Here is a 25,044-nt window from a genome sequence, read left to right on the forward strand (position 1 = left end):
TTAATAAACTAGGGCTACGATCCTTTCAGTCGTATTGAATCGATACGATCGTTCATCAGTTGATCAATTGACTCGGTTCTATTACTTTCTTGTTTGAAATGAAATACAATGAAATAATAATGTAGTTGAGCCTTTTTTTGGTTTCTTACTGATTTGAAGAGTTAGACGAATTAAATAACCTTTCATATTATTTTGAAGAGTTAATTGCATCGACAGCTTTTCGATTGTGTCGATTGAAATCATAATCCCTTCTATATTAGTGATATGCTGATTGAATCGACATCCGATGTTCCATCGTGATCGCTCTTTACGATCGTGCCTTCCATATTGGTGAAGAGTTGATTAAATCGACATCCGATGTTAAATCGTGATCGATATTATCGATCGCATTGGGCCTTCCATGTTATTTTGAAGAATTGATTGAATTGACAGCCGATGTTAAATCATGATCAATCTTATCGATTGTTATGATCGCGCCTTCCATATTGTTTTGAAGAGTTGATTTAATCGACAGATGATTCCAAATTGTTATCATGTATGTCTCCATTTTATTAAAATGAGTTGATTGAAAAGTCAGCTAATACTCAATCGTAGCAATCAAGTCTCCTTTATCATTTTGAAGCGGTGATTGATTCGACAGCAGATATTCAATCGTTATCGATTTTGTCATTCTTGATGATTATAATTCTTTCAAACAAGCTACATGTCTGATCATTCCACATGACATCAACAATCCATCCAAAATCCGTCACCGATCATACTCTTTTTAGCCAAATTCACGTCAAACAGTAACGCCTCAGGTTGCAAATACTGTACTTCTTATTTTTGTTGACAAAAGAGTTTGAATTACAATTCATTACAGTTACGCTTAATATTTGCTCCATTTGAAACAAAAATTGAAATAGGTTTCTGTAAATCTTTCATCTAAAGCTTGTCTACGGCATACCTCATAAAATGTTATTATATGTTTTTAAGAAGAGGTGTTGTACGTCTAATGCAAAAAGAAACATATATAATCTGGAGAGAAGGTTTATTACAGTCTCCATATGTTAACACGTGTGTATGCATAATGTCAAACTCTAACGTAGTCAATGAATTAAACAGATCTCACCCAATTCCTGCAGTCTTCACACAATAGCTCTGTGTAATACTTTTTCGGCATATTTTATTTTATCATCAGTTGGATTTTAAACACACTAGGTAAAAAATGCTATGAGTTTTGCTTTTCATTATTGTTAACACACAGATTAATACATGGCCTTTTCACTATCGGCAAGGGTATTATCCCGAAACGTTTGCTCGGATTATGTTTTAATTTTTTTATCATATACTACCGATCTACGAACGCACCCTGCAGGCTGATAACACCATGTAGGTTATCAGTCTGGGTATAAATTTAGAACTAGTTACTTTATCTCATTACACGTGAGCAAAAACTATCATCATATTCTAAGTATATGATAAAAGTTATTATTACATGTACACTTTTTCCATATCGGTGAATATAATGTGTTTGCGTGTAAGAATTTAAAAATCGGTATTTGTGGTACACAATATATAAAAGGGATTGCTCGAACATGTTAAATAAGGTCAGTATGTTACAGAAAGACCATGTTAACAAATATCTGAAACACTTTTATCCGTGCATTCTGAGTCAGCCTCTACCAATAAAACCATGGTGTCTGGATTCTTAAAAGTTCTGTGTATCTGTTTCTTAAAAACAAGGATACTTTTTTATTGTTGTCCGCCCATTACACGTAGGCAAAAACTATCATAATAATGCTTAGTATATGATCACAGTTATTATTACATATCCCCTTTAACCATATCGGTAAATATAATTCGTATGCTTGTAAGAATGTGAAAATTGGTATTGGTGGTACACAATATATAGGGATATGTTAAAGAAGGTCAGTATATTATAGAAATCGCATGTTTACCTTTATTTTGTACAACTTTATCCGGACATTCCGAGTCAGCCTCTTCAAATGATAGCATAGTGTCTGGATTTTTAAAAGTTCGATGTATCTGTTTCTTAAAAACAAGGAGATCTTTTTCTTGTTGTTCTGAAAGTAGAAATACATGGTGCATACATTTTAAACAAATGCTTCTTGTAATTTGTGGCCCATCTCCTTGTATATAAAATACACACATTAGGTTTAATACTATATCTCACACTGTAAAAAGAAATGTGTGTTATACATTTGTAGGGTCTGAAGCGGTTTATCGAATCAAACTGCAATGCGAACGCTCAAAACAAACGAATATAAGCTTGCGATGAATGTATACTTGAGCAGTTATATGACCAAAAGGGACCTAACCAGAATAACCAACACCTTCAATGTACAAATTTACTAGAGGATTTTTTTTTTACATCAAGATAAAGCTGATCACAATTCATTTTGTTTATTAGTACAAATCATAAGTTTATATGTTATCAGGAATATAACAAAAAAAGATGTTGAACAAGCAATTCTTAGTTTTCGAAGATAATAATTATGTAAAATTAAATATTGAAAATAATACATCAAACAGTCTATGTTGTGTATTGTAGACCGTTGTTTGTCTTTTGAACGTTTTTTGTTTTTACTATTAAATGGCTTTGTCAGTTTGTTTTTGACTTATAAGTTTGAATGTAACTACTAGCTTTGAAATATAATTAGTGTTTAATTGTTTTGTTTTTTTGTGAAATTTATTATTTCAGAATACTGGAAATGATTTTAGATTAAGGATTACAGCATGTATTGTGTCCCTCATGTACAGCATGTATTGTGTCCCTCATGTAAAGCTGTCGTTTGTTATCGGACTGGTTTCATTTTTGGTCCTATAAATGTCTTTTATCATCGGTTCATCGTTTATATGAGTTTTTTTGTCGTCGATCGGCAGTTAATATATATTACATGTCAAAATGTGCATCTGATGTTGTAACATTGGTACTGTTAGTTGTGTTCCCGCTCATATAAGTCTGATGTACATTTATTAACCCAATAGTTATTTCATGCTGATTTTATTTGGCTCAAACAATTCTACACTGGTGGTATAATAATATCTGTGCACTTATATATGTTTCACCTTGAGGACATGTGAAAAATGTCCAAGAAAAGTGCGTTGAAGAATTAAACAATAAAGATCATCCAAGAGTTTAAAATAAGAAAAACAAATTATTGGTGAAAATGGAAAGACAGAAATAGAAGAATAAATTCACGTACATTTAAACGATGCTTAAGTAAAACAAATACCTTCAATTCATAAAATGTTATTTGCAAACATTTCTTAATTTATTATCTACGTTGTATTCCTAATTTGTAGGCATCATTAGCTGACATTTGATGCTTACAAACATGCCTACAAACATCTTACTGTGTTTCCTATTTCTATGTTTTTTTAAATGTGTTGGGAACGTATCCGTAGGAGAACAAATATGCATATAACAAGCAATGGGCTTAATGCACTTTATCAACCTCTATCAGTAATTAACATTTTTGTTATTTATACATTTACATTGACCCGACCAAACTTTGCATTTCTTTTAAAATTGGACTGACAGCTAATCGAATTAAGTAAGAACACGATTTGATTCTAATAATGCCTTTATAAACTCATAAAGCAACTTGCACATCCGTGGTCTTTTAGTAACTTTTTTCAATTGTAAAAATTGGATGGCGGCTTCTTCTTAGAATATATTATCAATCAATTATATATGGGATCCCAACTCTAAAAATAGTAGAGAATGACGCGATAAAGTGTATGCTGTATTAAAAACAATTGCTGTTTGATGACTCAAAAGGGAAGGGATCATAGCAGTATTTTTTTTTCTGTAAAAGTGTAAGATCGGAATAGAAAAATAAAATATCTTCTCATTTTAGGAGTTCATTCATAGCCTAACTTGTTCCATTTATAATGTAACGTCGGGACGAATATACGGGATACAAATATCGAAGGACATTGGCAGTATATAATGTATGACCTTTGTATTATAACTGTTTAATAAGGAGCAAGATTCCATACATACATACATAGCAATTTTGTTACTTGAAATCATTTCCTAACTAGATCTGTGTTAGTATGTTGGTAGATCACAAAACCTAACAATTATTCCGAAAAAGAAATAAAATTACTGCACTTGATATGTTGCGAATTTGACCAGAAATATTTATTAGGTATCATGAAAAAAGTATAACAAAATTACTGAAATCCAAGCAAATTCAAAAAGGGGAAGTCAATAAAAACTGACTAAATCAAACGGAATAAGAGAAAAACACCTGCTATATTCCTGACTATGTGCAGGCATTTCCCGAAGAAAATGGTGGATCATACATGGATTTTTAGCTAGCTAAACCTCCCAGTTGTTTGGTAATTGTTTATAGTTCCGATATATTGACAAAAAAGATAAGCAACCCAAATAGACATAATAGCTTAATGTAACAATAATTGGGATCCAGCAGCCAAATCTGTGTAACCAAGCATTACAGACATACAACACAACTAACTAAAAAATTCAAACAAACATACAACTTAATCTAACAAAGACGCCAACAAAAAAGATGTAGTTGATAGTAATAAACTTATCATAGATGCCAGGATTACAAGTTTGTAATCTAGAAGTGCGTTTCGTCTACAAAAAACTCATCAATGACGTAAATTTAACGAAAGTCTGTGTCGTTTATTATTCATACCGTAGTATAGTATACACTTCTCGATAAAGTAGAAATTAAGAAGATATAAATACATGGGTAAACAAAATATAAATACATGGGTAAAACCCCTTTGTGTCCGAATCACATCTCAGAACCAACCTGCACCAGGAATGCTCAAATTTAAAAAGTCAAAAACCTGATGGCGGGATGCATAAAAACAGCGTCACGTCAAAAGGCATACGAAATAAAGAAACATCATAACACGAAGACAAATAACGAGAAAACTAAAGTAAAATGAAAAGATACACAACTTCAGCACCTAGAATCTATAACTGAAGTCCATCTTGTATTATTTGTGAAGTAGACACTAAATATTTTTTATTAGGTCTAGGAACTTTCCGATGAATTTTTTGGGAGAAAGGTCGAGACGTTCTGTTACAAATCCTTGGTCATTAATTTAACATTAAGACAATAAAGTCTGAGAAGAAGCTGCAAGCTCTTGAATACCATATGAGTTGATATATATATATACTTGATACGCGGGTGCAGTTGAATTATTGGTGCGAAGGTGAAAAAAAATTATCATTTCAAAATTGAAATCGTCTCGTTTGTCATAGATTCTGGTACTGAGATGACCGCTGTTGTCAAATTCGAGGTAAATGTTCAGAAATGATGCGGAGGAACTGTATCTGTAGTTTCTTTAATCGCTAGTTCAGGAGGATATATTAATGGGACCCATTCGGAAAAGTTTGGATTGTTAATGGAAAGTACATCATCAATATACATGTACCTGTATGTGAAATCAAATAATCTAGCTTCTTTGATCTTTTTTATAAGTTTCTGAAGGTACTTTGATTCATATGAAAATAAAAAAAGGTCGGCCAAGAGAGGTGCTTAGTTGGTTCATATGGGAATGCGTCAACCTGCTGGGAAATTCTACTTCATTATCTAACAGATAATAATATTATAATACTGATCACTTGTTCTTCGGTGTAGCATGTTTTATTTTCGGGCTCATTTCTTTCAAAATATGTAGAATTATATCCCAAAATATAAACTTGTAGCGTATGGTACCATTTTATGGAAGAAAGCATTATGGATTATAACTCTAAGACAGGTTTTTAATTTTTCATGTGGTATGGAGGTGTAAAGGGTGGAAAATTTGAAGGTTTTAACAGGATTTATTTTAAAAAATGACACAGATTTTTTTATTTTCTGTAAATGTTCTATTGAGTTCTTAAGAATCCATATATGGTTATTGCCACTTCGCGAGTAAACAGGCTAGGTATATTTAAAATCAGTATTTTTCCACAATTGCTCGCCTGGAGGGTAAGCATACAATGGCAATTGATCAGTCAATTCATGCGCTTGATTTATAAATCATTAGAAATATCTAGAGACGTCATAAGCATTACAAAATGAAACAATTATCACATAATTAGCTACATGTATCCCATCTCGTCTTAATCATGTTAACAAACATACTAGATGTTTCATGGATATGCACATCCTGCAAACCTACATGTTAAGAACAGCATACATGATAAATTATCTTAAAGTTCTGTTGATTGTTTGCTTACTATTAATACTACATGTAACTACCTCATTGTTCATTTTTGGGTCAAAATAAGTAATAAGCTTTCTATTGAATTCAAGTTTATTAGTTGTATATAAAACGAAAACGAAAGGAATATCTGCAAGTATAATGCATTAACATTCACCTTAGTTTTAGTTATAATTATTTTCTCAGTTTGAATATAACATCATTTATTTACCACAAAATTACCATAAGTAACGTAATTAAAACAACATTTTTGAGACATTTGTATGCAAACAATGAACTATTGTCAACATAGAAGATGACAAAAGACAAACTTTTACCCTTGTTAAGTACCTCCACAAAGATATCTATGAAGAGCTAGTTTTTCTAGGATTATAATATGTCCAGTTATTATATCAATTTCTTTACCCGTTTTCATTTTAAAATGTGTTTGGTATATTATTTCGATTGCAGGCTCCTGTCTTGGAACATACACCATAAGAATGTGGCAGGGTGAAACAGGTTTGTGAGCGTTCAACCCTCTACTAACCTAGGACAATGGTGTAACAACACGCAATAAGAAAACAATGTTCTTTTTCCCCTATTTATTATCTGAAAGTTAAGCATACCATGAAAATGCATCAGTCCATTCATGAGATTTCTTCATAAATTATTGTAAATAATTAGAAACCTCATTAATCACATGTTAATGTAAGCAAATTATGCAAAAACGATATCAGCTACTTCTATACCGTATCGCCTTAACTGTCAAGGTCAATGCTTTTTTACTCATTGCTCGGAGTACTTTTTTACTCATTACTCGGAGTACATAAATTGTGCTCCAAACACCAAATCTAGTATTTTGATTGGTTGATATCTGATTTGGTTGCGAGTATGCAAGGTATAAGAACTGTGCAATATCTTAAAGTCCTGTTAACAGCCTGTTTTCTCTCTAAGTTCTAACTGACTGTTAATTATTTGATCAAAATCAACATTACCTTTCCTGTTGCAACCCTTTTTCCCTTGCTTTCAACAAATAAGACTTACTGTCTGTGTTATGTATTTGCATATGTATGGAAACTTCATCTTCTATAGACTTAGTTTCCAATAAATGTATTTGAAATGGTGAAATATAATCTCTTGGGGTAACAATGGCAACAATCTGCATTTATTTATTACAAAGTATTGCCAACAGGGGGTGGGGGTAAAAACGTCCGAAAGTCCCCAAAATATGGTCCAAAGTAGAATTTCAATCAATTTGAGTGCTACCTTTTTCTGAAACCATTGACATTTATCTATCAAGAGTTCAAATAAAAATCATATGCAATTCACCTCATTTTTCCATAAAATTGAATTGAAAAGATCGAGCGTAAAATATTTGTTCGAAAACACTACAATAATTTCTGGACCGATTGACGATACGAATGTGAAAATACAGACTGTCAAGCAAAAAATCGCCTATAGAACAATCTTGATGTTCATGTAAATCCACTTTGAAGGTTATATTCTTCAGCTATCTAACAATCAATTTTATTTATAAACAATAATACAATAACGCTTTTCGATAAAACAATTTTCCGTGCTTATTTCAATGATTTGTATATTGAAATGATAACAAAAAAAAACTAATATCAAATAAGTCATTTTGTTAATTATTACCTCTTAACTGACGTTCCCTTTCGTTTTTTTCTTCCTGTAATATTCTTTTCAATTTTTTTTCATCGTCCGAACCTTCTTGTAACATACGAAACTTGTTTTCTGTTATCAAGCATTCTGTGGTAAAAACAGATGGCCCGTTATAATGAATAGTTTCAAGTATCAACGAAAACAATTTTGAACGTTGTTCTTGGCAACTCTTGGTATTGTCAATTGTTATGTATCTCCCTTTGAAACGCAACACTAGTTTTGAATATTTTTCACTTTTAGATATATATTTATTTTGACTCTTTTTTGAACTTCCAAGTTGGTCAGCATTCGTGAAAACTAATATGCCATATCTTTCCCAGTTACACCCAAGAATACTTGAAAAATACGCAAAAGAATCTTGTACTGCCTCAGAAAAACTTTCCCGAAGAGAAAGTACAACTAGTATAGCATGAATACCACTATCGCACGATTGAATGGCCTTTTTAAGATCATGCAGGAACTGATCATCATTATCAGTGCTTCCAGATATACCAGGAGTATCCATTATGCAAAAGGATGTACTAGACTGTTCACATTCAACGGTTTTCGACAGAATGCTCTCTGTTACTGGGCATGAAGATCGTAAGGATTTAAACGTTTTGCTTCCACAAAGTGTATTGGCAGTAGCACTTTTTCCTGCTCCTACTCTACCTATTAGTATAATGTTTTTAACCTGAAAATATTTCAAAAATGTGTTCAATCAAAATATAGAAAGTGATGGTTTATATGTCGTTCAAATATAAGTATTGAACAATATATGTTCCAAAAATGACACGCCTGCCATTTTTCTCACATGGAAGTTAAATATGATAGAAAAATACCATTGTAGCAATGTTTATCACATTTTTTCGTCTAAAATTTAAAAAAAAACAAATATATCCAAGGTGTCATTTTATGTATAAGTACAACAAATAACCTTTAAGCAGCGAAAGTGGAAAAATACGTATGGTTAATTGGAAATGAGATTATCATTTTAAGCCGCTAGGAGATACACAAATTAATTTTTCAACCAAAAACAAAAGTGCAAATGTATGCGAGTCTTCTTTCACCCTTCCCCCGTTAAAACGATGTAGTAAAATCCAGAAATAACTTCCCTATATCTCAAATAATATTTATTCTAATTGGAAATAGATAAGACGATATGGCATGGTCAGTTCAGCGCATAGACTCTCCCGTCAACTTTTATTTTAACTATTTGAAAACAATACATAATATGATAACAGATAAATGGATGTCATTATGAATTCGTACTACAGATCGATGCAGTCATAACCTGTACAAACGTCTATTTTTTTTTACAACTTTGCAATTAAAATTTTATAAGCGATCGACCAGACCTATGTCTGCTTTTTAACTCCGCCAAGGTCCTGAAAACCTGTTTTTTTAAAGATCAGACATGTGAACAATCTGCTTTAGACAAATCATAAATACATGTTTGCTTAAGACTTGTCACGATATTTATCATTTTTCATACCACATCTGGCTTGAGCTCTTTACTTTTTTGTATAAACAATATTTGTGTTCATTCTTCAAGTTCCAGTATAACGTAATAAAATAAAATGTAAAACTGAAAAAGCAGTCTTTCTTTCTTAACAAGATCACCTTTTCTCTGAGCAGTTCAGATTTAGAACAGGCCTGGTTTAGACAGGGCAGTCCGGGTCATGGGAAAGAAGTGTGCTGGGTAAGTATTGTAGCGGACATGTTTAACGTTGAAAAGTAGTAAATTGCATGGTTTAACAAAATTGTTTGATCAGATGGCCTGACGTGTCACTGGAAACAGTTGTTTTCACATTTATTAATTAAAACTATTGTTTTGATATTAACACTTCAAAATGGTTAAAGCGCGCATGTTTTGAACATAATTTCATTGTTAACGATGGGCCGGGAAATAATTCTGTTTTAAAAACTTTTAAAGATTTTATTTCGAGCCAGTAACTAAACGTGAAGTATCCAATTAATAGATTGAGGACGGATCACGACGTGCTGATGTTTTGGATACACATTTAATTATTGACACTTCAAAATCTACAAAGAGAGGACAGTTATAAAGCATTCGAGCTACGCTCCATTTTTTAAGTTCAAGTATTTAGTCGTTGTCGTGTTTGAAATTACAAAAATAAGGCAAATATCTAAGATCAAAAGTAAATTGTTCGCTTCATTTCGTCCTTACTTTAAAAAATTAAGATATATTTTGAACGTGACGAAAACGCATTTTTTTTTTAATTTAAACAATAAAACTATGATAATACATTAGACTTGCTTTCCTTGTACACACGTGTTATACTGTTTAGTTCTTTGACACAACTGATTGTAACTTTGTGCAAGCAGTGATTAAAACAACTTTTTGAGTTCTTTAGAAAATAGATAAGCCACTACAAACGTGCATGCCTGACTAAAAATCGGTACTTCCACTTGTGTTTGTCCTTATCTAAATTTAGAATATATTAAGCTAATGTAATTATGTGTTGAGGACAGATCTTGTCTGCCAGTTGTTGAATTTACTTACAATTATTGTACAATCAATGCAAGGCTTTGTATGCTGTAAAGACGTTTGTCTCAGGCTTCTAAAGACTGTATGGTAATCTTAAGTTGTTATTTGTTTTGTTTTGTTGTTGTTCGTTTTTTTTTTTCTTTTTTCAATTTACCATTGTATTTGCTGTTGGAGATAGATGGACATGCATAAGTCAGAAATATATTACAATACATATAACTAAATCACTGTATACTATATTGCATAATTGTAAAATATTTGTATGAACTTTTGTTGACAAACAATTGTTCGTTTGTTTTTCAGAAGTATATACATTATGTTAAGCTTCATTATTAACGAAGATGGCTACACGATATAACATTTTCAGATAGTCTTAACGTAGGTTAGATATTTGACATCCTAAAAAATTAAATGTACGATATACATTTTTAATCCCATAATTTTTGCCAATGATTGATCACAGGTAAATTGAAGGATGCGATAATTCTGTTTTGTAGGTTTAAGAAAGTATCGGTTTCTATAATGAATTAGTAAAGTTCCGAGTTTATGAGAATGAAACCAACAAAACATACTATCAAGTATATATTGATAGCGTATACCTGTGCACCGAATTTTACACGCCATCAGTCACAAACTCTTTTATCTGCAAATAACTTTATTTGCTTGCGTATGGCTTGTTAATACAATTTCTGCTATTTGACACATATCCTGACACGAAAAGTGTCTTGTTCAAACTAGAAGCATCTCATATTTCCGTTTTCGACCATTTTTAGAGTCATAACAATTATATGCTTAAAGATAAAAAAAAAATCGATTATTCTCTGAATAATTAGGTTTTCATTTATTTTTTTTTGTATCCTGAAAGTAATTCAATTACGTCGTTTAAAACTTTTGTGTGTCATTTCATTTTATGTGAAATGTGTTTCTTTTTTTGACAACACATGCAGACAAGATTTGCGGTGTTCGGACAATACTTCATGGAAATGATATCTGAACATTCAAGTGTATTGATGAAATGACGGGATTAAATCAGGGGCTAATTTGACTGACTTTTTTCTGGAATTTAATTTCAATATTAAATTTTGATTTTTTCCCCCTAAAGACTAGATAATTAAAAATTTAAAATGATGGGTATTTTGGATCAACGTAATTAATGTTCGAAGGATCAATGATCTTGCATGTATTGTTGTAGTATAAAGTAAAATCTCAAAAATACCGAACTCCGAGGAAGATTCAAAACGGAAAGTCCCTAATCAAATGGCAAAATCAAAAGCTCAAACACATCAAACAATTGGAAAACAACTGTCATATTCCTGACTTGGCACAGGCATTTTCTTATATAGAAAATGGTGGATTAATGATTAATTATGGTTTAAAATAGTATAAACAGGATAGAACGCCACTACAAAGCATTTAAAACAGTCACATATTTATTTAGAATCCTATTTATAATTTTTCCCATTCTTTGTCCTTCTGACTCGAAAATGTATACCGCTTGCAAAAGCAATCGTAATACCTAGATACAGTAATATCATTTAACTCGTGTTCTGCCACATAGATGTTGTCCTTTCATTTAATAGTTTAACGTGTAGCAATTGTGTTATTGAAAAAAATCGAATAATAAAGAATGCCACTGTTAAGACAGGCTCAAATCGTGACTTAATATTAATTGACAGGGAGGGTCAGTTAAGAACTAAGCTTTAAGAAAATAAAAAAGATCCTTTGTTAGCTTTTAATATCTGAGTTTCAATCTGCAAGTACCGCTGGTATGTAGAGTATACATTTCCAAGTTGATACGATATACCAGGGCTTGCGTATCCTATCATGATTTCCGTGATATAAGGTTACTACTTAAAAGGAAGCTATTGGATCTAACATTCGAAAAGGTAAAGCTGAAGTCACCCCTTCGACAATCTTAAGGAAGCAATAATGATATTTGAACTGATGTGTCTCAGATGACAACATATATACTCCAGTCTTTTGCTCTCTATATTGTATTTTGTAGGCGGTTTTTTGTCCCTGCGTCGTTTTTTCTTTGTTTTTTGTTTTTGACATGTTATTTTTTCTTCGACTTCTCTGGTATTTTTGCCTTTCTTTTCAATTTGTCGAAACCACCTTTTCTTATACATTGTAAACTACTCTCCCGATACATACATGGAATTTATTTTCGACTTTAAACAATGTTTACACAAAATGAATACCACTAAAGGGGTATAAGTTTTTGTGCAAGATCTGCTTTTCTTTCCGAAGCAACTGCTTTCATACCGCTTTTGGAACTATTCGTACATGATCAAACTTAGCTTTCTGTTCGATGTTTCGTTATTGGTGTTTATTATCTTTCTTCTTTTTTTTTATCTTTGGTCATAGTGTTGTCTGTTTTTATTGGAATTGTGGTTTTTTAATCCCCCTTGGTATCTTTTCTGCACTTACAAGCATTATTTTTATATGTTTAGTTTGTGCTTGGTCCTTTTTTCTTACCATATTTCCTTTTTTATCACGTTCATCGAAAGAGAAATCTACTGTACTCTTCGACGCCATTTCTAAATCTTCGACGTACTAAATTTTGGTTTCCATCTGAAATTATTATAATTGATTGGTCAATGTACGTTAGCAAGGACAATAATTGTAGGTGCTCCAAAGAAATTGAATTATATCTTCAAATTCACCATCTTTCGACGTATCTATTCTATCCAAAGCTCTACAAAATGATATTGTCTTTGAATTGGTGAAATAGAATCCGAGTTATTCTTAAGCAATCAGTAAGTGTAATGTCGTCAAGATATCGCAAAAAAGAATGTATAATCAAAATGTATTGTAATATCCTTACTTCATTTGTGTAATTTAATACATCAGATAAATGAAGACATATGTAGGTCCCCTAGGGTTTTTCTTTGCGCCCTTGACATTATTTTTTATAGCATGCATTTACTTCATCTTCAATTTCCAGTTGACAATAATTAAAAAAAACAAATGTTTAAACTTCCTCAATCAAAGTTGACTCAAGATGGTTTTCAGCTATTCCTATTTGGCCCTTTTGGTAGGATGACTCCTTACGTGTTTATACATCCATTGCGTTCAAGTTTTGGGGTAGAGCGTTATTGAAGAATTTATATCCAGAACAACCCTTTGTACGCCAAAAAATTGGAAAGTGTTATTTTAATTATGAGTAACCTTAAATAATGGCTAATGATGTTTTGTAGCACAGTGAATAATCCAAAAATATGCTTTACATGTTAATTAGAAAAATCAAATGTGTAATGTGTGTAGGACGGGTTTTAAAAGACAATTAACATTAACATGATGAAAATGTGTATTTTTCTCCTTTTCGACTTGTATGTTTTTTATGTGTACTGTAAGAAGACTGGAAACAAGATACATCCGTATTTAAATTTTATATATTTACATTGACAATGTGAGTTGCAGTCAGAACTTAACTTCACGACGTACACTATTTATTCGATGATTTCCATTGACGTGTACTTTTCATTCTGTAAAGGAACTTTTTAAATCTCTTGCATGTTGAGCATACATGTACCAGTTAAAACAAAAGTCAAATGGTTGTGTTTCCTTTTGTACTATCTTAATGGGAGTTCTTTTTTTTACAAGGAAGTAATCAAGGCAAGGATTTTTAGTGATGCAGTTGCAATTAATCTTCGAAAATTTAATGGATACCCTGATAATTTGGTTGACAATAAAATTATGTAACATGTGTATCATATATGCCAATGTCCGTCTTCCACTTATGATAGTCACAAAACCGCCATCTTGACTTTATTTTGACATCAATCAATGTAACTTATCACCGAATATATGTCCTTGTCATTAGCTACATACCAGTTGTCACTGTTGAAAACGAAACTGCTTACCTTTTCGGAGCGCCCGAGTTCACTACTGGATTTAGGTGACATGGTGTCTTTAACTCTTTGTTTTATGTGTAGCGATTTGTGCATTCGTGATTTTCTTTTCGTCTTTTTTTTTCGTTTTTGGGAAATGGTGTTGTCTTTCTTTTATATTTATCAACTTGATTGTAGCTATGGGAAAATGGAATTTAACGTACCTTGACATTATGATATCAATGAGTACCCACCAAACAGCTCGAACCTCTAATAAAAATATATCAAATTTGAAGGTAGGGATGTACATATGGAACATACCGTCAAATGGTGGTTATATTGGTACACGTAATAGCATCTCTGGAGCCACGTTTAATTTCTGTGTTTACTTTTCATTGATATTCTTGACTGCCGGAGCGAGCTCATGATCTAAAGCTATGACATAATATTGTGGAATAGATGCTAATGACTAACAATTATTGATACTGTCTTAGAGAATACGGAACTACAAATAATGAACTGTAGTAATATGATACATAGGATCTCCAACAGGAGAACACTTACGTAAACACAGAAATAAAACATGGAAAATGACGTGAAAATCAGGGTCATAAAAAATGTATTAACAAAAACACCGAACTCCAAGGTAAATTAAAAAAAAGGAAGTCCATAAAAACTGACAAAATCAAACGTTCGACTTTATCAACCAACGAAACGAATGGAAAAAACTTTTATATTCCTGACTTGGTCACAGCATTTTCAAAAGAAAAATGGTGAATAGCGAGAATGTGCTTGATCCAGGACACAGAAATGTTTAAAAATTTTAAACAATAAAACACTTGTTGAATGTCTGATATTTTATAAAGTTGTCCCAATTCTTTTTATTAAAACCAGATATGTTATAATGCAACTTGTTACGTCTTTAGAAAGTTCGCCGATTACTTTTGATATGGCTTTGTACAAGCATTTAAGCATTTGTATAATATTTCATCGGAGTCATTTGTTCCCGACTCTGAGTTAACTATAGACTTTGCCACTTCATTGCTTACATGTTAAATGACGGGACATTAGCTTGGTTTGGCCCTGTAGCATTACTTTGAAATACACTGTTTGAGCATTAGAAGACAGGCTATTCGGAAAATATTAGTCAAGCTTTAATGACACAAATTGATTGTGACATAAACAATGTTATACCATACCCTAAAGTTGTAAGAAAAACAGGCTATTGTAAGAAGATGTTGGCTTAATTAACACAGAGCATAAACGTGAACGTCGACCAAACTTTTTATTTTACCGTTAAAAGACATACAGTCACTGCTTATACTACTTTCGTGTATGTACCAGTCAAATAGTCACGAATTTGCATCTTTTTACCGTTTACTGATTTTTTTATGGTTATTTCTGGCTGCATTAATCATGAAAGGGTATATTTTTAAACAAACCAATATTGCTTTATCGTAATACTAATTTTCATCATTGATTTTCGTTTATTCTATAGCCAATTGCGACCTTAATAAATCCTGCAATCTCTTTCATGTTTTAAAATAACTGTTATTGTTCCAAATTTTTCTTTGATGAACTGTTCTCAAAATAACTTGTTGAGGTTTCCAAGTGTGCAATAAGTACACAGTATTGTCGTTTAAATTTCAACATTTGAATCTATAATATTAAAATAATACATAGCAAAGACATGTCTCAACAGTTTATGTTTTACTTACATTCATCCCATAATTTCAGTCTAAGTAACACATGTATCCAAGGCACATTCAAAGATATACATATTTATGTAGATCACTTTACCAAATTAAATGGAATACACATACACATAGATTCGAAAGAATGTAGTATACGACGGTAACACGTGAATGCCTAAAAGTCTACACACAATCAAGATACAAATACAGATTACATATCATAAAAATATAAAATTAATATTGATAACATAAAATAAAGGACAAACGATGTCTACAACTTAAACATTTTCTTCACAAATTCGTTTTTATACATGACATTTTGCTATCAAAGTCATTTTATTTGACACCAAGGGAACACCATACAATTGTGTTGAATTTATTGCTAAGGAAGTATTAACAAGACTGTTTTTCAGCATACAATTTAACCGAATATAGGCATGCAGTAGAGTATAAAAAGGGTAAGAATATTAAGAATCTCTGGTTTTGTCTTATGTTCATTGTTTTGGGTTGAATGATATAACATTAACATGTTTGAGGCGTACTTGAACACATATTGTAATTATTTTGCACTTTTTATGGAGTAAAGTGGCGTAACAAGTGACTCAACATTTCACATATTTCAACCCGATCCGCGAAATTAATTATAATTCTGCAAGAAAACAGTGTAGTAAATTATAAAATAAACACCCGATTCGTCCTATAGAATAGAAAGACAAACAAAATACAAAAAAAAACAAATGTGCATAGTTTATATTATCATGTATTTTCAAGAAACAAATCCTAACAAATTTTAACAATTACAGGCCCAGATCAGGGGCCTTTAATTGATTGTTTGTCGTTGGTTCGTGTCTATCATATTTGTTTTTTCGTAAATTAAATTGTTTAAAATTAAGCCATTATCTTTCTCCTTTGTATTATTTCATATTTGTGATGTTGTGGCCTTTGTAGCTAATAATATACATAGTATGGGTATTTCTCATTGTTCAAGGCCTATCGATAACCTATAACTGCTTATATCCACGACTATTAAACTTTGGTGGATATTTTTCTCATTGGCAATCATACCACACTTCCTTATTTTTAAGTCATTATGAACAAAGGAAATGGTATGATAAGGTCACAATTTGCAGCCCCATGAATTTGACAATAAAAAAGTATAGGAGTATATCGATTAACATCTCATAAATGTTCATAAGACATACATCTGACAGAAGTCGTTATTTATAGTTTAGAACTTTGCCTTTCAAATTATTTTGACTTGAAACTTTTTTAATTTAGTACAGAACTGCAGAAACTGCCGAAAAGTCTAATCTGAGATTTTTTCGTTAATATTCATATTGAAGCAAAGCTTTTACACAAAAATATATTTTGCATAGATGTTTATGCGTGTAAAATATCTTTTTGGGTTTGGATGTGGTTCATATCTATTTTATCCAATTAGTACGTGTAAAAGAAAAATTTTTGATCTGGTATTTCAATATTGACATATTTGTGACGTCATGATGTCATCATAACTAACGTTTTTGCAATACAGTGTCCACATTATATTATTCTATTTATTCGTGATAAAAAGTAATATGTATCTTTTAATCAATATAGTGACCGTAATGTAGTCGTGGATGAGGCAACAGTAATCGATACCAATCTTAGTAGAAATGCATGCATTACAATCTGCATTAGTCTGCTCGTACAGTCATATAGAGATAGTTGAGAGAATACATGAGCTAGCCGAATTATTTTGTATGTAGTCAAGTCAACATTAAAGGTATAGCCCTGCACTCTCTTAAAAATCAAATCAAAAATTAAAACCACAAAACATCGAACATACTACAAACCACAGAAAGTTACCAATTACGAAACACAAAACTGTTTAAACATCGGCAATTTGTTTAGTTATGTGTGTTTATATTGTTTTAAAAACACTACACCTAAGTTCTGATTGATTTGTTTAAGAAATAATTCCTTCATGGCGTGCTCTATGCTCATTTTAAAATTGGCAGGCATAATATTTGTTTATATTTTAAACCGAGCGTTAGCAAGGCATGAAACATGTTCAATTAAATGCCTACCTATGTTAAAATGAGCATAGAGCATGACACAAATGAGTTATTTTGATTCTAATAGGACAAAAAACGGTATTTTCATAAGACGAAGCGTGTTTAAATATCTTAGGCATGTTTGGCTGTTTCCTTTTCCTTCCCATGAAATATGTACATTGATTACATTCAATAACAATAGATAATAAAATGTAATGTAAGCAGCTAAAATATATATATTTTATTACATACAAATGAAAATAACGAGAATGTAGACAGGAAGTTTGTGCGCATGTACCAAACATGTTTTGTGCTTATAAGAACACGGATTTGTTTACAAATCAAAATAAAGACGTCATAAAAGAATGATTAGTATCTGACGTTTTAACTGTTTGCTGTCGAAGTCAATCCCAAACACTTGGCAATTCACACAATGGTTTGTAATTTCCATAAGCTCGATTATATCTTCAAATAACAATGTATTATTAATAATGCGTACGACTAGATATTATTCAACGATAAAGACAATTAAATGCTATATGTTCTCTTTTAGTATTTAAAATCTGTGTTATTTATTAATTTCGTTTATTTAAAAAAATGTTCGATCTTCGAAATTGAGAATTATTTATCTTATATAACAAAAGATATAATAGACAATATGTGTGTAATACAAGTTCACAACAAAGCAAAACATTAAGAAGAAACAGCACAAAAGAAATTATATGATATATATCTACCGATTCAAATTATTGATTGTGACAAAGCTTTAATGGATTCGTTTTAATATCTGAACTTGAACTAAATAGTGTGTCTTTACAATCTGATTGTTTGGTTTAAATATGTTCTTGTTAGGGAAACATTCATTAACAGTAGAGCGGAACAATTGATTTTAACAATGATCGAGGGTAGCCAAAATGGTTAATAAATTTCAACGTTTTATCGAAATAACATTCGCAGTGAAAATTAGTCCGTTTTGACGCTAAAAGTAACTCATACATAAAATATACGATTTGATTAATGGCTATGAAGTGTTTAACTTATGTGATACTAGTGGCAGCCAAAATTGGACGTTAAATGCTTTACAATAAAGTGAAATATGAGTATTTTACAGGCTGGTTTAAACTATCAATTTTAATCAATAGAACAATTTTGTTTCATTTTATTATTTTATATATAGACAACTGTTCCATACGAAAGGAGGGGTAAGGGCACTTTTTTCTTTCTGTATGTGCCTGTCGCATGTCAGGAGCCAGTTTGTTAGTGGTTGTCGTTAGTTGCTGTATAAAAACAATACGTCTTGTTAAAATTGTAAGTAAATTTGTATGGGAAATTGGCATTCACTCAATGAAATACTGTTTAGTGGCTGTACTGAAATTCCAGTATCTTGTTGATTTGAACAGGTGATTAAAAACTACTAAACAATATGAACATAGACTGAACAGATCTTAATAAGCTGCAAGCAAACAGTACTGAATTTACCGCAGTGGGTAAGTCCGACATTTGACTGACAGCCTAAATATGACTTTAAAAGGGTATTGTTTAGTTTGTTGAAGCTGTTGATATCCAAAAAGCCGTTTTAGTTCAAATTAATTTACTAGTGCAATTATTGATATAATTATGATGTCGTGTGCAATCAAGTCGACTTAACACTCTGTTGGAGCAGGTTTTTTCTAAGTTGCACACACCTGTTAATGCAGGGCATATTCTGTGAACAGGCACGGACGTAATTAATTAATTGAGATATGTAAACGTTATGATGTGGCAGACGGTTTATTACTGCTAAGAAACAAGAAGATGTCAGTTGGAAGGTTGAAATCCGCACGTTTGAAATATATTCTAGTTTTAAGTCTTCTATCATTGTCAAAATCTAGTGAAAAATCAAGATATTAAGATATGGAAGAGACCTTTTAGTTTTGGTAGTATGCTTAATTTCAGGTTCACTGCGATATGAAAAATGACAACCCTTACTGCAATGTTGGTTATAGAATGATAGAACATAACAAAATATAATCAGTATATTTGAAAGGAAAATAAACCAATTTTGCTAATTGCTTTTCATTTGGCCTTTGAGAAGGTTGCGTATGAATTCTGCATTATATGAGTGCAAACACAGGCGCCCAGTAGGATGCACAATTAACCCACATTGACATACCGACTGTCGATTGAGAAATCAATCCATTAAACTCAACAAATGTTCTGTCTTCCAGAAAGTTCAGCATTTTGATGATATCATCGTCAGTGTATTTGTTGTTGGAAACATTGTGGTTTTTCTCAAAGTATGTTTAATGACGAAAATTAAGGAACAATATCTATGTTGTTTTATCCGGGACAGTATTGTCCTTCCTCTACAATTGAAACCAAAGTGCTCATCTCTTACTTTCACATTTCGTCAAAATGTGACCGATCGTTTAATAGTATTTTTCAGGTTTGAATTAAGTTAGGATTAGAGACATCATGGACAAGTGCCAACAAGATTTGTGTGGAGCCTTCTCACCACATTTGACTCACCAAAGCAATTTAACTTGAGTTACAAGACGGATGTCACTAGTTGATCATAATATGCTGACATTTCCGGAACACCTACCTTCATCCCGTTTTCTTAGGTAGAGGTCGCGTTGTTCAATTTTTATATTTGTGTAATATTTTGATTTGATAACTTTTGCTTTGGTCATTTTTCTTTTTGGCCATAACGTTGTCCGTTTTTATTAGACTAATGATTTTCCATTACCCTCTTTCGTCATTGTTAACTTCTTTGGTGTTCCCACTCTCTATAAGAATGATTACCAATACTGTGGATTCATTATTATTCGTTGGATACCAAATTTCGTGGGTTTCGTGGATACAGGTGAACCACGAATTTAAATGTTCAACGAAAAACATATTTTCAATGGGCTTTGTATACAGAGATTGGCAAAACTACGAAATCAAATATCAACGAATATGCAAGTTTTCAGCAATCCACGAAAATTGATATCCACGAAAATAAATGAATCCACAGTAGTCAAGATTCGAGACCATTTATCTCCCTTTTTAGATATAGTTAATCATTTTTTGTCGTGTAAATCTTATGAAATTTGTGATTTATTAAACATATAAAAAAGAATTCAAGCAATTTGAAAAAAAAAATTTCATTGACGAAAAAGAACTAAATAAAGTAAAATGGAGTACGTGTGTTTTTTGAAGCATATTTCACAGAAAATATACATCAACCCAACTGGAAGGAACCCCATTAGGAAACAAAATGTTTACAGAATTCAAGCGCCGGTCTACTCTGGTTTTGTTCCTGTTTGACAAACATCTTTATCGAAACCCCATATATTAGGTTTCATAGTAATGAATATTCCATCGGTCAAGTAGTATTCCAGTACAGATAACACGAAAAAGGATAATTCCTAAAATTCAATAATTAAAAGTAAACACACACATCAATGTAACTTTTATGTTTTGAATTTGCACATTTGTCGAATGTCATACGATTTCCTGTAATTCTTCAACATTTTGTTATATGATCGTTGGTGCAAAGTTGTTTAATTGACAATCACATCTCCTTATTTTAAAACAATATTATGCTGAAATTTTATTAGGCAATTATAATTTAGTCTAAGAAATGATAATTTCTTTAGCAAGTCATTCGCTTTTATGTAACCTCCTCAAATATAAAATGATATATAAAAAGTCGATATTTTAGTAATAGACAGAGATGAACCCCAAATTTGTTTTTCCAACTCAAATTACAATACCTTATTCAAAAACCAATGTATGCAACCAATATAACCAGAAGACAACTATAAGATGTATTGTTTGTCTCTCAGAGTCCTTAATATAATAAAGGTGTCCTGTTTCTGTGGAATGATTAATTAATGAATGAAACCCTGAAGTATTCAGTTCACATCAAGGTCAGGTTACGTATGGTTTAATGTTACATCCTATGACCCATAACAAAATTTATACCATATGTTGTCGTTCCATCATTTAAGGTCTATGCTCAGCACATATTTATATTCAGGAAATTTAAACCTAGTCAAAGGTATGTTTCACGTATCAGAATATGGTGTACTTCTCGTCACAATTCAAAGTTTATTCTATTTACAACATATTGTTTTACTGATTATAGTTTCTGGGAAATCGACCTTACATGTATCACAATATTTTAGCATACGATTCCAATGAAGTTGAGGACAGTTGACGACTATCAGAATGGCATATAATGCCGATAGAGTTTGTCAGAGTGTGACAAGAGAAGGCAGACTGTGTTGTCTATGTGACTTAATTAAGATTGTTAACTAATACTTTTTCATAATGAATTTTAAGACCAGTGAAATAGAGAGGAAAACGTTTTTACAGAGTTTTGTTCATCAAATCAGTGTATCTACAATTCGAATTAATAGAATTGATAAAAAGAGAAAACCTGTGAAACTTAATCAAAATTATTAATTTGAATTGTAATGATCACGCAATGTATGCTTTATTCCTACCTTATAATTATGTGTACATCCTTGTATGTTCTCTTTAACAATTTTCTTCATGAGAAATAAGGTATTTATTTATATATATCATATTTTGCTAATTCTGTTGTTCTATTAGTCATTATTAAGGTACTAATCAACACAATTGACAATACACAAAGCTCCCTAAAGCACAGATTCCCCTGCTTCTTAGTCCCATGCACAAACACTTGATATTCAACGATACTAAGAATATTACAGTAATTTTGAGGTAAAAATAGATGTATCACAGTTTCGTTTTTAATGGAAACATTTTTAATTATCATATAAAAAAAAGTAAAATCTCAAAATACTGAACTCCGAGGAAAATTCAAAACGGAAAGTCCCTAATCAAATGGCAAAATCTAATGATAAAACACATCAAACAAATGGACAACAACTGTCATATTTCTGCCTTGGTACAGGCATTTTCAAATGTAGAAAATGGTGGATTGAACCTGGTTTTATAGCGCTAAACCTCTCACTTGTATGACAGTCGCATCAAATTCCATTATATAACAAAACAGACATATAATTTATTTGAAGAATCTGTTATTATAGTTGTTTTATTATAATTATTAGAGCTCTCCATGGAAAGAACTTTTGATTTTGTTCTGATGTTTATTAGGTCTTTCCACTTTTACGCGGAAATACCTTAAGGATTTAAATATTTAGTATATGATAACAAACAGTTTATACCCTTTCAAAACTGGCACCGGTTAACAGAACACTTTAACCAGTAAGAGTTATCTCCCCTAATGATTTTTTCTTGTGTGTTCTACTTCTTCGCAACATTAAAAGATTACGACAAAATTAGTTTACAAAATATAACAGTTATTTCCCTTTGTGTATTCGACATACGTTGAATGTAATAGTAACTCATAAACCATAAGTGATAGAGACTTTTTGTGATTTGAGGTCCTGGGTCCACCAAAAAGATTATGAGGTCAAGGTAAAAGGTCAATGTCATGTTCTATTTCTTTATTTTGCTTGTGCATGCTACTCCTAGGAAACTGTGATGTATATTGACAAAAGATGTTCACTAAATTGTTAGTTGCAATATGTCGTTATAGGAATGTTTTGTCTTCAAAGCGGTTCGGTTACATTTACTAGGAATGTTCTTCCCTGAAATGCTGAAAGTAAGATGTATGGTAATATAACTTATTAACAATGCATAGTAGAGACCTGAGGTTTTTGGATATGAGGTCCTTGCTAATGACTTTGAAATTTAGGTTCTAGGTCAAGTTCAATTTGACGTTCTAGAGTTTGACCTTTGCTTTAACCTCATATTTATGCATAAAGTCGTGGGACCTTTTGCATTAAGTTGCAGGCCATATGACCTTGAAAAAAATCTGCCGGAAGTGACCTTGTGTAAACCGGAAGTAGTTATTTTTTGTACTTGATATAAAAGTATATATAATCATATATTTTAAGAATCAGTGTCAAGTAACTATCATATTATACCGGAAGTGATATTTTCAAACCAGAAGTAACAAATTATCTCCCTTATTTCAAACAAAAGTGATGTATTTTTTAAATAAACGTACATCAAGCTATCATCTGACACCGGAATGACATTTTAAATTAAATCTGAATATTTTTATATTAAAATATATCGTTTCTGGGTTGGGGAATAGAGGAAAGACCTTCAATTGTTCTCTGAAAAGTTGGTTTTTATTTATTTTTTTCTTTCGTCATTTTTTTTCTTGCGTTGTTTTTGATGTTTGCGAGATGTTGCTAAGATATTTGTAATATGATTTCAAACAGTTAATAAGCTTTTGAAATTTGACACTGCTTAGTTATCATGTATAAATATGAAGTTATAGCAAATTTAACTTTTACCTTAACTCTAATTTCAAGGTCTTAAACCAAGGACCTCAAATCAAAAGAACCATAGTCTTTATTATATATCGTTTATGAGTTATATCCCAATACATCTCATTTTAAATATAGGAGGGTAGAAAACTCCTATAAAATGTAACCGTACCCTTTTAACCAAAATATATATGTTATGACATGTCGCAACTCAGAGATTAGTAAAAATATTGTATCGATGTCCTGTACAGTTTATTACAGCTGACATTGAAACCGGAAGTGATCTGAAATAAACCAGAAGTAGCCATTTTTTTATCAATTTAATATAAAAATATCTAGAGCCATACATTTTTGGAATCAGTCTAAAGTGACCTATTATATGATACTTAAAGGGATTTTTTTCAAACTGGCAGTAGCAAATTATCTCCCCTTTTTTTACGCAAAAGTGTATAGAAATCATATATATTTGGAATTGGCTTTCAGTAAGCTACCGTCTGACAACAGAAATGACACTTTAAACCTGAGTCAAAAATTTTCATATGAAACAAAATATGTGCATTTGGGAAGGAAAGACCTTCAATTGGTTTTTATATATTATTATTATTATTGTTATTATAATTATTATTATTATTTATATTATTATTATTTATATTATTATTATCATTATTATAATTATTATTGTTGTTATTATTATAATAAGCATTATTATTATAAAAAATTCTCATTTTTTACAAAAAATGGGTGTCCTTTATTTCAAAAATAGTGCGTCAATTTTTCATATTTTTTTTTTTAAATATGGTCATTGAAAAAAAATTTTTTTGCATTTGT

General features: G+C 31.3%; 2 protein-coding genes across 4 annotated transcripts in view; one reads left to right on the forward strand and one right to left on the reverse strand.

The window, feature by feature from the left end:
- LOC127724133 (uncharacterized) overlaps positions 1–16,012 on the reverse strand; it is a 49,446-nt gene extending 33,434 nt beyond the window's left edge. For both annotated transcript variants that reach the window (XM_052230997.1, XM_052230996.1), the window contains exons 1-4: positions 15,906–16,012; positions 12,833–12,928; positions 7,837–8,536; positions 1,941–2,066 (exon numbers count right to left, since the gene is read on the reverse strand). In XM_052230997.1, the coding sequence (XP_052086957.1) occupies positions 1,941–2,066; positions 7,837–8,536; positions 12,833–12,892 (886 nt within the window). In that variant the 5' untranslated portion in view covers positions 12,893–12,928; positions 15,906–16,012. The remainder of the gene's footprint in view (positions 1–1,940; positions 2,067–7,836; positions 8,537–12,832; positions 12,929–15,905) is intronic.
- Positions 16,013–16,255: 243 nt separating this feature from the next.
- The window catches only part of LOC127724145 (uncharacterized), a 34,994-nt gene continuing 26,205 nt past the window's right edge, over positions 16,256–25,044 (forward strand). The window contains exons 1-2 of one of the 2 annotated variants that reach the window (XM_052231019.1): positions 16,256–16,339; positions 19,095–19,225. The gene's annotated coding sequence lies outside the window, so the exon portion shown is untranslated. The remainder of the gene's footprint in view (positions 16,340–19,094; positions 19,226–25,044) is intronic. The other variant, XM_052231020.1, reaches the window with a different exon arrangement.

The sequence above is a fragment of the Mytilus californianus genome, unplaced genomic scaffold (genome assembly GCF_021869535.1).
Source record: "Mytilus californianus isolate M0D057914Y unplaced genomic scaffold, xbMytCali1.0.p SCAF_14, whole genome shotgun sequence".
Classification (NCBI taxonomy): Eukaryota; Metazoa; Mollusca; class Bivalvia; order Mytilida; family Mytilidae; genus Mytilus; species Mytilus californianus.